The sequence below is a fragment of the Mirounga leonina genome, unplaced genomic scaffold (assembly GCF_011800145.1).
Source record: "Mirounga leonina isolate KUSES-001 unplaced genomic scaffold, KU_Mleo_1.0 Mir_447, whole genome shotgun sequence".
Lineage (NCBI taxonomy): Eukaryota > Metazoa > Chordata > Mammalia > Carnivora > Phocidae > Mirounga > Mirounga leonina.
The window spans coordinates 7207644-7221265 of NW_023270757.1; the positions used below are offsets into that span (position 1 = coordinate 7207644).

At 37.9% G+C, this 13622-nt stretch overlaps 1 protein-coding gene across 5 annotated transcripts in view; it reads left to right on the plus strand.

The window, feature by feature from the left end:
* MPDZ (multiple PDZ domain crumbs cell polarity complex component) overlaps positions 1 to 6132 on the plus strand; it is a 150757-nt gene extending 144625 nt beyond the window's left edge. For all 5 annotated transcript variants that reach the window (XM_034987980.1, XM_034987981.1, XM_034987982.1 and 2 more), the window contains 4 exons: positions 1115 to 1219; positions 1780 to 1892; positions 2698 to 2821; positions 4705 to 6132. In XM_034987980.1, the coding sequence (XP_034843871.1) occupies positions 1115 to 1219; positions 1780 to 1892; positions 2698 to 2821; positions 4705 to 4851 (489 nt within the window). In that variant the 3' untranslated portion in view covers positions 4852 to 6132. The remainder of the gene's footprint in view (positions 1 to 1114; positions 1220 to 1779; positions 1893 to 2697; positions 2822 to 4704) is intronic.
* Positions 6133 to 13622: the final 7490 nt, after the last annotated feature.

Here is a 13622-nt window from a genome sequence, read left to right on the forward strand (position 1 = left end):
CTGCTTTTAAATACGCTAATCCGACTACAGCAGGGTTTGCTTTGAGTAAAGGTGAAGAAAAGGAAGAGAGGAGAATTTGCTGTGGAATGCAGATTGACAAGTAAATGAGACGGGAAGATCTCCTGTTGCTTCTTAGTAGTTTTTACTTGTTTACAACTCTGAAAGAAGGTAAAACAAAGTGTTTCAGAACACCAGTATGAGATGAAATTTTCTCCTTATGTGTGTCACTGGTTTAAATGCCAGTTTAACATCATTAAATTGAAAACTATCATTTATGTTGCAGTTGGTCATCCATTTTGCAGAAGCTTAATATGAATGTGACTTACATTGTGAAACTATACAAAACGTGCTTCAAAGTTGAGGGATTACGCTAAGGTAGAGCCCTCTTTATGCTGACTGTCCAGGTCTGGAGTCATGTGAATGTTCCATTCAAGCCTGAATGACGTAAAATCTGCGTGGCCTCCTGGGTCACAGAGCATCTCAAAACATAACCACCTCTTAGTTTAGTCCCTAAACTAGAAATGGTTCAATTTCTTTTGATATCTGAACTAGTGACTGACTGACACTTAAAAATTGATTGTTGCACGTAGCAGAAAACACTCTGTGCGGGACCTCTCGTGAATACTTGGGTCTTGGTGGGACAAGCGGGTCTCTGGCAGCGACTCGGCTCTGCCCTGTGAAAGCAATGAATGAGCAGGGCTGTCTTCCATCCAAACTTGGCCAACAAAAACGAGCCGTGGGCCAGAGGTGGACTCAAGTCACAGCTGACTCAGGGTCCCAGCTAACGTGTGCAGTAATAACGTCCAAAGAAATTCTGGTTTTTAAATGCTATCAGGTATTTTATTCTCTAATAAGAAGCGGTGTCTTACCCAGGAGAAATGAAGAGAAGGGAAGAGTGGTTTTCCCCCGGAGACTGCCGAACTCCATCGTCATGGACAGCTTCTTTTCACTGTGGCCACTTCTTGAAATGATTGGCTTCCTTGGTTATATTTCAGTTGCTGAGGGCAGTGTGTGTGTGATGTGCCAGGTAGAGAAGGAAGTGACTGTTCAGGTGTCAGGGTCCCACTCTCCATGGCTGCTCTAGCAGATGGCTGGTTTCTTGCCTCCCTCGCAGGTTGGGGACCGGATTGTCACTATCTGTGGCACTTCCACTGAGGGGATGACTCACACCCAAGCAGTTAACTTACTGAAAAGTGCCTCGGGCTCCATTGAAATGCAGGTAAGAGTTGTATCCCAGGCACTCTTCACGGTATGGGTGGCTTGAGGACACAGGAGTTTTAAGCATTAAAGCAGTAAAAGTCCTTAAATCTCCTGGTAGCATTTTATTCAGTATTTCCTGTGAACATAAATGATTTCACTGAGAGTTCCAAGAAAGTATGTATGAAACATTTTATCCTGATGCATTCTTTGTTTCATACTTTATATCTAAAGGGAAAAAAATACAAGGTCTTAGCAGTAAATGATTAATTGCTAGGATGTTAAGTGGTATGAGTGGCTGTGTATTCTGAAGTTCTTTAAAAAATAATTGCATGTGAGACCATGTTTGAAAGAGATCAAAGAACTTTGCAGAATTGAATTACTAAAAGATTTTTCCTGTCAGTTGAAGAGGCCTCTGGACCTTGTGAATTTCTCTTTGGTTGTATATCAGGTTCACAGAAATGATTAAGTGGACAATAAGGTACATGTTTTAATCCAAATGCTGTTTCTGAGGGAAAATTACTGATGTCTCCCTGGCCACACGAACACATGTTTTTCTCTTTCTGTTTCTCCCGCACACAGGTGGTTGCTGGAGGAGATGTGAGTGTGGTCACAGGTCATCAGCAGGAGCCAGCCACTTCCAGTCTTTCTTTCACTGGGCTGACATCAAGCAGTATATTTCAGGATGATTTAGGGTGAGTGCACATATTGTGGTTTCTATGTCCCTACCACTCACATAAAGGTGAAGAAACAGGAGACGAGGTATGAGATACGAAAACCAAGTGTTTCTAAACTGTTAAATGATTGTGGCATGGATTTAGTTTATCAGGTGGAGACAGATAGCATGCCACTACCCTTCCCACGGTTTTGGCTCTGAGTTTTTTGGGGGACATTTTAGTCTTGACGTCACTACCCTATGTGACATGGAACAGATCAAACCTATCCTTTTGAAATTCCAACATTGCCAACTCATTTAATAAATCATCCTTTTGATTAAAAAATTCACAGTTCCCCAACACGTGAGTACAAAAGAGATCATAAAGAGGGGAAGAGAGGGACATATGAGAATTTTTAAATAATTTGATGCAGTCTTTACATTGCTAGTAGTGGATTTTTCTCTCTGAGCTTGGGAGTCCTGATGTTTGTGATTTACTCCACGGTAGACCTCTGTGCTGTAGCCTTCTTCCTTTAAATAACCTGGGAAAAGAATGTGCGTGCATGCAATGAGAACTTGTCGTGAACATGTTAGTTCAGGGGAACTGTAAATGAGTAATAGAAGTAGGGTGTTAAGTAGGATTTTTTTGGATTATGTAAATTTAAAATACTGAGCACAGCATGCTCGGACAGTTCAAGCATCCCCAAAATACCCATAATATACTCACTGTCAGTAGCACTGAGATTTATACTGGTTCTAGGTGGATGTCAGATAATCCGTAACTTACAGATATGATTTTAAAAATCGAAAACCTCTTTTTTTTTCCTTTTTTCCCTTTACTGTAGACCCCCTCAGTGTAAATCTATTACACTAGACCGAGGACCAGATGGCTTAGGCTTCAGTATAGTAGGAGGATATGGCAGCCCTCATGGAGACTTACCCATTTATGTTAAAACGGTGTTTGCGAAGGTAAGATTGCACATTTTAACCACCCCCTTGCCCCCTAAACATTCATTAATAGTGGTCAGCAGCTGGCTTATTAGTTTATGGCCTGAGGTAACGCCAAATGGTTAACAGTTGATCATTTTCTTTTGGAACTCCCTTCAGTAACAGGTCATTAAATATTTTTGTCCAATTTGAGCTTTAGTTATATTTAAAGGAAAATAGGCTCAAATTGAAATTCCATGGGAACTCTTGACAATATGCAATAAAAATATTAATGAACTTTAGTTCGACAGTAAGACCTGATTTTTTTGTCCTTTGAAAACAGGTTGCCTATGATTGATTGTCTTTTGAAAATGGGACATTTTAAATATCTATGCTGTAGAGTGCTGGCATTTCTTTTCCTTTGTGTTTTTTTTTTTTTTTTTTTTGGTTGTGAAATATAAAATAGACATGGGAAAGTACAGAAAATAGTTACACAGGTTAAATAACTAATAGGGCATTTATTTTGCCGTTTAATGTTATTGAATAAAATAGAAAATTTACAACTGAAAAAATTGCAGAGTATCCAGAAGCTCTGTCACCTGCAGTAAATCAGCTATTTGCAATCAGGGAATTCAGTTTTTTAAAAAATTGCATTTAGTTGTAATGATACAGTAAGTATTCTATTTTAAGGATGTTTAGAATAAGAATAAATTTATCGCAACATTGGTGAAGCCGTTAAAATAATTCAAACCCTTATAATTATTGTTAATATGTTCTTAAGACATTTTTCCAGGAGCTCCAAAATTGGACATAATTTCCTGCAGGAGAAAATCTGGAATCTCAAGATTTTACAGTGCAAAGAAGCAAACAAACCTTATGGCTGACCTATTAAACAGTTTGATTCAGGGTTTTAGATTAGTGCTGTTGTCCTTTAAAGTGCCTACCTGTGTAGGTTTCATTCCATTATTTTGAAAAAGAATTATTATTTTTAACCAACTTAAAGTGCTGTATCTACAGCAACCTAGTTATAGGCTTAATTTATGAGATTTTTTAAAAGCCATTGGTGTGTCCAAAAATACAAACAGCATTTGTCAGTGAATAGAAGAGTCATGCAGTCCTTTTCCTCAGCCTTGGAACAATTTATTTAAGGCATGCTAGTTAGAACATATTTTAAGAATTTCATCATTATGGATTCCTCATTAACTTTTCCATATTTTTAATCTTCTATTTAATTGCATAATTGCCTACTCTAAGCATGCCTTAAGATGGGATGCTTTTTCACACAGCAATGTCTGTGTTTAATCTGAACCATTTAAGGCCCATAAGAAATATGAAGACTCCACACGCCCTGGGGAAGTAAAGAACAAGCAGCTCGAGCAGCCTATTCAAAGCCACAGAAAGAATTACAGTTAGACTTTGTAGGACTCGCGTCCTGCCCTGCCCTTGTCAACGTGTGTGTGGGCTTCATGCTTCTGCAGACCTTCGGGTTCCGTGGCCTCATGCCCTTGTCCTGTAAAACTGCTTTTGTTCCTGTCTAGTCCTTTGTCGTCTTCTGTAAGCCTTCTTTACAGGATAAAAAACCCTGGATTCTATGAAATCATTCCTGCTAGGCAAATTCCCAAATATTCTTTATTAATTTGAGTTCCCACCAACTGCTGTGCTGAACAGCCAAAAACCATCCAACTAATCCATTGACTGCTGAATTCTCTCTGAAACTGGAATCTCGGTGCTAAAACCATTTAGGAGCAAGACCTCCTTTGTGTCTGTTCATCATTGCTTAATGGCTGTGGAGCACCCAGGGAGCACCGAGAGCAGTGTGTGTATACATGCAGAGCAGTTTACATTCTTGTTTAGATCTTTTTCTGTTGTATAGCAGCGAGGCAGCATTTTTTTGAGAAGCAAACAAGCCTGCTTTATAATTGCAGGGAGCAGCCTCGGAAGACGGGCGTCTCAAAAGGGGTGATCAGATCATTGCTGTCAATGGGCAGAGTCTGGAAGGGGTGACCCACGAAGAAGCTGTGGCCATCCTCAAGCGGACGAAGGGAACTGTCACTTTGATGGTTCTCTCCTGAATTTACTGCAGAGTGGGGCCAACTCAGCCCCCTGCTCCCATCCCACACTGTGAAGGGAATGGAACTGCTCTTGCGGATAACTTTCCCCCACGCCGTCTTCATCAGGCTCTTCAGAACTCTGGGGGGAAAGTACCATTTAAGTTTTTTTTCTCATGTGGAAATGGTTTTCTGGCAACCTAGCATCACTTTTCCTTTCTCCTTGGATTTTGTGAACATAAACTCAAAGGGAAGGACTGTGTGCATAGGTAAACCCAGTCTTCTAAAGATGTCTGACATTTGGCAGTCACATGTGCAGAAATTATGATGTGCTGAACTGGTTAGTAGAGGAAGAAAATAAAAATAATTCCAAAGCGAAAACTAAGAGAAATGGCTTTAGTAAATTAGGGTGAGAATGAAAATATAAAAGAAAAAGGAAAATCTCAAGTTTTATATAAAAAAATGCTTCATTTTTGTCAGTCCAACTCCTCCCCATTTCTAACTAGAAAAGAAAATAAAACATTTTTCTCTATTGAAAATCCTTAAAAATACTCTCAGTATTTAAAATATTTGAATATTATAAAAAATTGCATATCCCCTCCTTTAATATACCCCTACATATTTTCCTCCTAAAATGGGTTTCTAAGATTGAGTAAAAAGCAATTATATGAAGCAGTGTCCCTAAGTTGGTAAAGAATACAGCTGATGCAAATCTTGATGTTCATTTTTATTTTTGACCTGTTATGAAATATTTTCATGTTTCCGTAAGTAAGATTGTGATGTCACCCACTATTGACTGTGGTTTCTCTAGAAAGCAGCCGTGCTAGCCACGGAGGAACATGGAAGTCTCTCAGAATCTTTAATGCTGGTTTTAACCGATGCAACACTAAAAATGCGTGCTGGGCAATTGGTTTTCAATTACTATTAATCTTAATGACAGAGAAAAAAGCAATGTGTTAGTAATTATTTTGGTTGTGTGCCATTAGTAAATTGATAGAAAAATTAAGGGGATTAACATAACTTCATTTCATTGCCTTATATTAACATCTTATAATACAATAGTTTAAGACTAAGGGAAACAGATGGAGCTGTTTATTGAGACAACTGGTGAGGAATTATCATGTGTTCATTCCCATTTTAGAGCGTGAAACTCCTACATTAGAATATATAAAGTCACTTTAAATATTATCTATATTTGTAACAGAAGTAGTGTACAGATATTTTATTACAGCACTTTTGTGTAAATGGAGTACCGAAGTGAATAAATAACAAGTTTCATGGTGCACAAATAAAGAAACAGGCGTATTTTTTTGTTCTTTTTACTGGGAAAAAGCTTCACTATATTGTTCAAGATTTACAATTTAAAACTGGTTTTTATCATGTCTAACTGAACATATGGGGTCCGTAGTTACCATCAGAACTTTGGACACCATCATTATGAAAAGCTCGATGTTTCTTACATCCAGAAGTTTTACTAATACTGAAGTGTCCGGTCTGTATCTGTTTTTCTGACGTGCTATGTTAATGCAGTAATATTCTAAATTGTTCTTGGGGGTAGTCAAGAGCTAAAGTGATTTCAGAAAGAAAAAAGTCATAATGAAGTTATTTATGTTAATAGAGGCAAAAAGTCTGATTTGAACACTGAGCGAGGAATTGGGGAACATTTGTTCTGCTAGTTCTTGCCCTGCACTAGCTAATGCATGTGTGCATTCCGTCTGATTCACTCATCTGTAAAATGATAGGTCATCTTACCTCAAAGCTTGCATCCAGTTCTAAAATAGAAGCATTCTATGATTCTTATACAGAATGGACAGGACCACACATTGCAACAGTTCAGGAGGTGTTCTCCCCAGCACTCCATGGTAGACTCGAGAGGAGCAACTTAACCAACCAAATTAAAGTTTGAGTAAATATGTGGGAATACCCCAAGGAGAACAGTCCCAGGTAAGTGTCTGTACTTGCCTGAGTAGCATCTCCCCAAAACTCACAGCCACGAGGAACCATAGAATGTGATCTCATTTGGAAATAGGGGCTTTGCAGATACAGTTAGTTAAGATGAGATCGTGCTGGGCCCTAAATCCTTAAGGTCTTATCAAGACACAGAGACATAGGGAAGGAAGACCATGTAAAGATGGAGCAAAAAAAACCCCGCAAGACCACCTTGGGAGCTACCAGAAGCTGGAAGAAGCAAGGAAGGAATTTTTCTGGGGTTTTCAGAGGGAGGTTGTCCCTATTGACACCTTGATTTCAGACTTCTGGCCTCCAAATCTGTGAAAGAATAAATACCTGCTGTTATCATCCACTCAGTTTGTGGTACTTTTTTATGGAGGCCTGGGAACACTAGTAACTGTGTCTTAAATGTTTTTATATTCATAGCTACCATCATTGGACCTGACTAACAGGAGAAGAGCCGTACATGTGTGTTGAGCATGCAAATGATTAAATTATAGGTCATGATTCATTTCATGGTATTAATATTGTTTTAATTAGCTAGCTGCAGCCTTTATGCTAATGCAGAAACAAAACAAAACAGTGGGCATGCCACTGTGAGGATATAGAAACACTGAGGAAAACCTAACCTCCTGAATTGCTACTCATTAACAAAGTCAGCACAGGAAAGAGGAGGGAGGGAGGGAGGGAGGAAGGAGGAAGGAAGGGAAAGATTGAGAGGAATATATAGATGCATTAGCATTGGAGAGACGTGACAAAGGCTTATGCTTCCTGTATTATTATTTTGTGTAAATATAAGAGTTCTCTGTGGAAGGAAGTGTTTGAGCAAAGAGTTTGAGGACTTGAACCTTAACTCAAGACAGTGAATTACTCATAATAGGTAGCATATAATTGCTCATGTGATTAAATCACACTGGTGAATACTACACATTTCTGGTGTTCTTTGTGATCCCTCCCAAAGGACGATGATGATCTGTAACACTAAGGATAACAATAATAATAAGGCACCACCTGGTCTGTAGCTGCGGGAGTCATCGAGATGTGGTGTCCAAGTCCATAGGCTCCATACATCAGAACAGGGATGGAGTAGGGAGCATGAAAACATGAAAATCATGAAAGACGAGACAAGATTTGGGACAGGTTTTTGTTTGTTTTGGGGCATAGTGGTAAAGCAGAGCGTGATAGGTTTGGTGAAGCAAAGGAACCTCTTCCTTGCTCTGAGGTGACCGGCCCTACGTTGCATTAGGTCTGGTCAGCTGGCTTCTTGTCTGAGGACGGTGTGCACTGATTGACGGGCTTTCTTGGTGAGTAGAGAAGTTGAAAGGATGCCTGCAGGGAGACAGGACTAAACAGCTTTTTTTGGGGGGGCGGGTCTAGGTGTGGGAATATCAAAACTATCATCACCTGCTTCCTGCAGCCCTGGTGTGTTGTTTCATGCCAGTGACAAGTATTCTGGAATGCACGTGATTTATGCAAAGATGTTCCTCAATTTTGTCTACTAGGAATTAATGCTTAACTTTGCCCTTTTCAAAAGAGAGTTATTTGTAAGGCAGGATTAGCCTCTGTCACCTCAAATGGAAAAAAAAAAATTGTAGGCGACAAAATTTCTAAATGAAAGAGCATGAAAACTAGATAGAGCAAATGTTTTAAAGGTGACTTTTGTATACTTGGTATTGCGACTGCTTTTTCCCTTCAGAATATAGGGAGGCAGTCCATATTCATTTTGATGTAAATTAGAAAAAATTGTATTATCTGAGAATTTTACTTATTGGAGAAGTACTGAAAGTTCAATAGCGGGCCCTTAGAATTCTGTCAAAAAGGAGGCAAATCTGTGGCAATGATCTCAAAATTCTCTCATTAAAAATGTTTCTTGAGGATTCTGAAAGTACTACCATCAAAAGACTGCTTTGGGTGGCTTCTAGGAGGAGCTTCAACTTGTTCATTTAACACTGGACATTTTTTCAGAGGGTTGTGTCCTTTGGGAATACTTTTTGGTGATCCTTTCTCCTTCCCTCCCCCTCCCTCCTCCTCTTTGCATGCATACATATTTTCAAAAACAGCACACTTGTCCTTGGAAAGCGTACTTTCTCTCTCATTTCTTTTCTTACTGATGTATTAAAAACTACGATTTTTTTTTTCTGAGTCTACCTTGAATGATTTCATGTCCAAAGTTCCACTCCCCTGAACTTCATTAACCCAGAGGCACTTTATTCCATTCGATGAGACGTACAGATTTACCTTGCTTTGGAAAATCCAATGAAATAACTATATAAATCATTGATACTGTGCATAGGATAATCTATCAAGAAATGGTAATAGTTGTGCATGTATTTTATATCCCAGTAGACAGAGGGTAATATAAATTCAGTAATTTAATAGCTTTCACTTTTCATTTTTGTGTAATATTGCCCTTTTCCTCTAAAGTGGGGGCAAATCAATTTATACCAAAATTTCAGTTGTCATACAATCCATGTTTTCCATATCCTTGTGTAACTCGTTTAATATTTAGTAATAGTATTTTTAACTTAAATGTGCTTACAAGAGGAATTGTATCTCAGTACTTTAAATGGAAAACTAATATCATTTGCCATAAGTATAAAGTAACTACAAGCAAAACTTACTTTATTAAATTCCATCAGGATACTCTTGCCTACGAAGGGTCAGAAGGCCTGCTCACTTTGCTAGAAAGGGAGAAATAAATGTTAAAATGGTGGTAATGACTCAGCAGGTAACTTTTTTCTTAAAGGAACTGAAAGAAAATACCTTTTCATTATGTGATTCAGTATTTTCTAGGGCCTTGTCATTGCCACCTACAACAGTGATCTCAGCAGACACTCCCTCTTTGGGAAAACTCTGTGATACCAAAGTCAGGAAGGTTTCGTTTATAGGCTCCTTTTTTAAAATGTGAAAGCAAGCTGGTCAATTCCTGTTCTTAAGAATATTCTTGCTAATGAGGTTAAAATTTTGTTTACAAGGCTTTCTCTAAAACCAGAATTGGGTCATCACCTCCGATGCTTTTGTTTTGGCAATCTTGAGTTTGAAATAAGGAACAAATGACATAAATTAATGGAGTAAAATTAATGTTGTGGTGATATTAAATAAAGCTAATGCCTCTTGCACCTGGAGGGCTATGCAGATGGCAGGCATACCTAATTATGCACCCTGCTGCCTTTAAGTGTATTGATAAAAATCTCTCAGCTGAGTTTAAAATATGTTCATTCACTGGCTCCAGACAAGTTTGAGTGAGGCAATACAATACATAAAAAATACAGCCTGACATACTTACTTTTTAAGGAAAAAAGGCAATTCTCTAAGTTAAATGAAATAATTAAATATTTACCAGATTTTAAAAATAAGTCATTACTACAGTCATGGTCTCTTGTCCTTTCTGTGAGTATTAAAATATATGTCAGCTCCATAAGAAAAAGATTGCTCTCAAACCAGTAAGGGAATACTTAAGTTTACATTTTACTGGCTGCACATTAGTTATAAAGATAAATTTACTAAGTGAATCCTAAAAAAGTTTACTTGATTTCTCACTGTAGGTACAAACTGGATTGGCCAAATATCACTCAGATATTCAGAAACTTGTTCAATATTTTAAGAAGTAGCTACTCTGGGAAATATGTCAGTATAATGAAGTATTGAGACAATTTGTTTTGGTACAGGTATTTCAAAGGTGTCCCTGAACTTTGTAGAACTTACTGTGAGTACTCTTCCTTTAAGGAATGCGAATTCTCATGAACTTCAGTTTGTGGCCATTGGCTACCTATGCAGTTAAATGGACAACCAGCATCTTCTAGTTTTAGCTTCAGAATGATTTTTTAAGTGCCTTCATGAGATTTGTTATACACACCTATTATTTATCTTATAATCAGATATATTTGTTACCCACATTTTAAAAATAAGACAAACTTTTCTTTTGCAGACATAGTTTCCACCAAAATAGAAGATGCGGTGCCAGGCGTTCATTGTATGATAAAGGATGCTGGCCCACTTTTGAGAAAAAGTGTGGGGGGTGGGGAGAAAAGAAGTGGTTTTTTTAGTCAAAGGAGCATATAATTTCATCTTTTCATCTCAAAGTTAATAAATAAAGGAACTGTACATTTAAAATTTATATTTGTAATTTTATTGCCATTTGGATAACAAGCTGGGGATTATTTACATCCTATCTACCTTAATTTCTAAGTCCCTCGCTCTTATTCCTTCTATTTGGTAGTTGATTTTTTTCTGAAGTTTTTTCTCTCTGTACGTTATGGGTATTTATGCAATGAGGTCCTCAATGTCTCAGCACCCACTTTGCCTTGCATGAATGTAAGTCATAGCTGATAAATATCTTATGCCAAAGGAACTCTAGATTTCTCCCAAGCCCTGGATTCATACCCTGGCATGGCTCCCAACAAGCAGGCAGCTGATCTCTCTGAGCCTCTGCCTCCTTGCTGTAAAATGGGAATAATAACATCTTCTTCGCAGTTCTTTTAGTATCAGATGAGATGAAGTGTCTGTACGTGATGGCAGTTGATAAATGGTAAAGCCTGTGAACTCAAGGGTGATGATGATACACATAGTGGAATCGTGGGGGTCATCTGGAGTACACTGTCACTGGTATTCATTTATATTCTGACTTTAAAGATAAACTTGGAAGGTGCCTCTTACTTGCTCATTCTAGTAATTTCCTCATAATTTCTGCTAGAATGGGAAGCAAAAACAATTCAGGAGAACTGAGAACTGCAGAGTCTCATTGATCAGTGAAATGGATGTGCCACTCCTTCATATTTAAAGAAGATGTATTTGGGATGGGAATGACTTAACCCCAGTGGGAAGTTTTATCAATCTAGCCACATCACTTGCATAATAAGACAAGTATCTAGTTTTAAAAGTAAATGGAAAATTATACAATATCCGTCACTCACATAATCTATCTCCCTCAGTCCTTTGTGTTAAATTAATTGGGATAGATAAATTTTACATTCATCCTCCATTTTATGTGCAGTTCCTTTTTAGAAGGGAGGAACAAAGCAGAAATTAATATGGTGGAATATGGGGTGCCTGGGTGGCTCAGTCGGTTGAGCGTCGGGCTCTTGATTTTGGCTCAGGTCTTGATCTTGGGGTCATGAGATCGAGCCCCAGTAGGGGGCTCAGCGGGGAGTCTGCTTGTCCCTCTCCCTCTCCCACTTGTGCTCTCTCTCTCTCAAATAAAATCTTAAAAAAGTTAATTTGGTAGACCAAACAGTCTTCTAGAAGGAAGTTGGTGAGATCAGGATGTCTGGCAGGTACTCCTTTCTTCTATGTTAGATCTTATTTCTCAAGTGACTGATACTAAATCAGTTGGAGAAATGTAAGGTGGAAATTGTATGTACTACAAATGGTTCAATTCTTTTTTAAATTTTTAATGTTTAAATTTCTAAGGAGTCAAAGAAAGGGGATTTGCTTTTAAGCAGGACTTCTCCCAAGTGATGATCACATTTGACGATAAAGAAAGCTTCAGGCTGTATGAAAGTTCATATTGTTTAAGATTTAGGTGAGGGTTGGGAAAATAGAAACTTCTACTTGGGATACTACAGCACACTTTTCCTTGGGTGTGATGAAGAGTGGTGTTGTTCTGACCCGGAGAGCAGACTAGTCATTACTAAGTTTGTATATCGAATGGGGTAAGCTTATAAACATTCTCAATACCCACTTGCTAATAAAATAGTTTATGAGGACTTATAAAAGAAACCATATTTTTCAGTTATCTAAATTTTGGAAACTGTGAAGGGCCAAGAATCACCCTTAAACATTAAAGCATTGAGATCCCAAAGAATAGAGTGTTTATAACCACCTGTGCAGACGTGATCACTGGCAGATAGACGTGCCCATGTGAAGTTGTGATGGCAAGTCCTAAAGTGTGCAAGGCTTTGGTGAGCTTTCCTCTCTGACTGTGCATCATTTTTTTTTTTTTTGGGAGGGTGACATACTTGCCATGATGTTACTCCTGAAGAGCCTCTCTATTTTTCACCTTCCACATGAAAAGAAGAAAAAGGTATTAAAAGTAAGTTAACTTTCCATATGGGGATTCTGAATACTGGAGAGAATAGAAGTTTAGTTACTAAAGAATTTGAATGGAATTATGAAAAATGTTCCAAAATTCAAAAGAGGAAAAAATAGGATTTGATCCATAAATTTTTACTAACCAGATACTTAGTTTCTCTTAATGTATTTCTTCATGGGAATAATATCTTCCACCCACATTTTTGAAAGTCAAAAACATGTAATGGATATGAAAGTTTTTAAAGTTTTAAAGCATAGACCATTGTTATAATTAGCTAAACCATACATTTATAGGTATTTTGATTAAAAAGTTATCAAATTGACCAATGCTGCCTATATATGCTGTCATTTTCCTATTACATAGTCTTAGAAATGAAACATTCCTACTGATAAAATGCTTTATTAATAAATCACATATATCCCATTTTTCCAGTGTATGAGGTGGTATATATTTTTTATTTTGTTGTACATAATTTTTAAAAGATTTATTTATTTTTTTAGAGAGAGAAGAGAGAGTGTGTGTGTGTGAGCATGAGTGAGCACAGGGTGGGGGCAGAGGGAGAGAATGTTTCAAGCAGACTTCCCGCTGAGTGAAGAGCCAAATGTGGGGTTCCATCTGATCCCACAACCCATGAGATCATGACCTGAGCCAAAACCAAGAGTTGGACGCTTAACCAAATGAGTCACCCAGGCATCCCTGCAGTACATGATTTTTAAAAAGTATTCACCATAGATTCACTGAAGAACAAACCCACATCCATTCCCAAGTATGATATTTCCAACATTTTTAAAAATCTTTGCTGTGTCTCGGACAT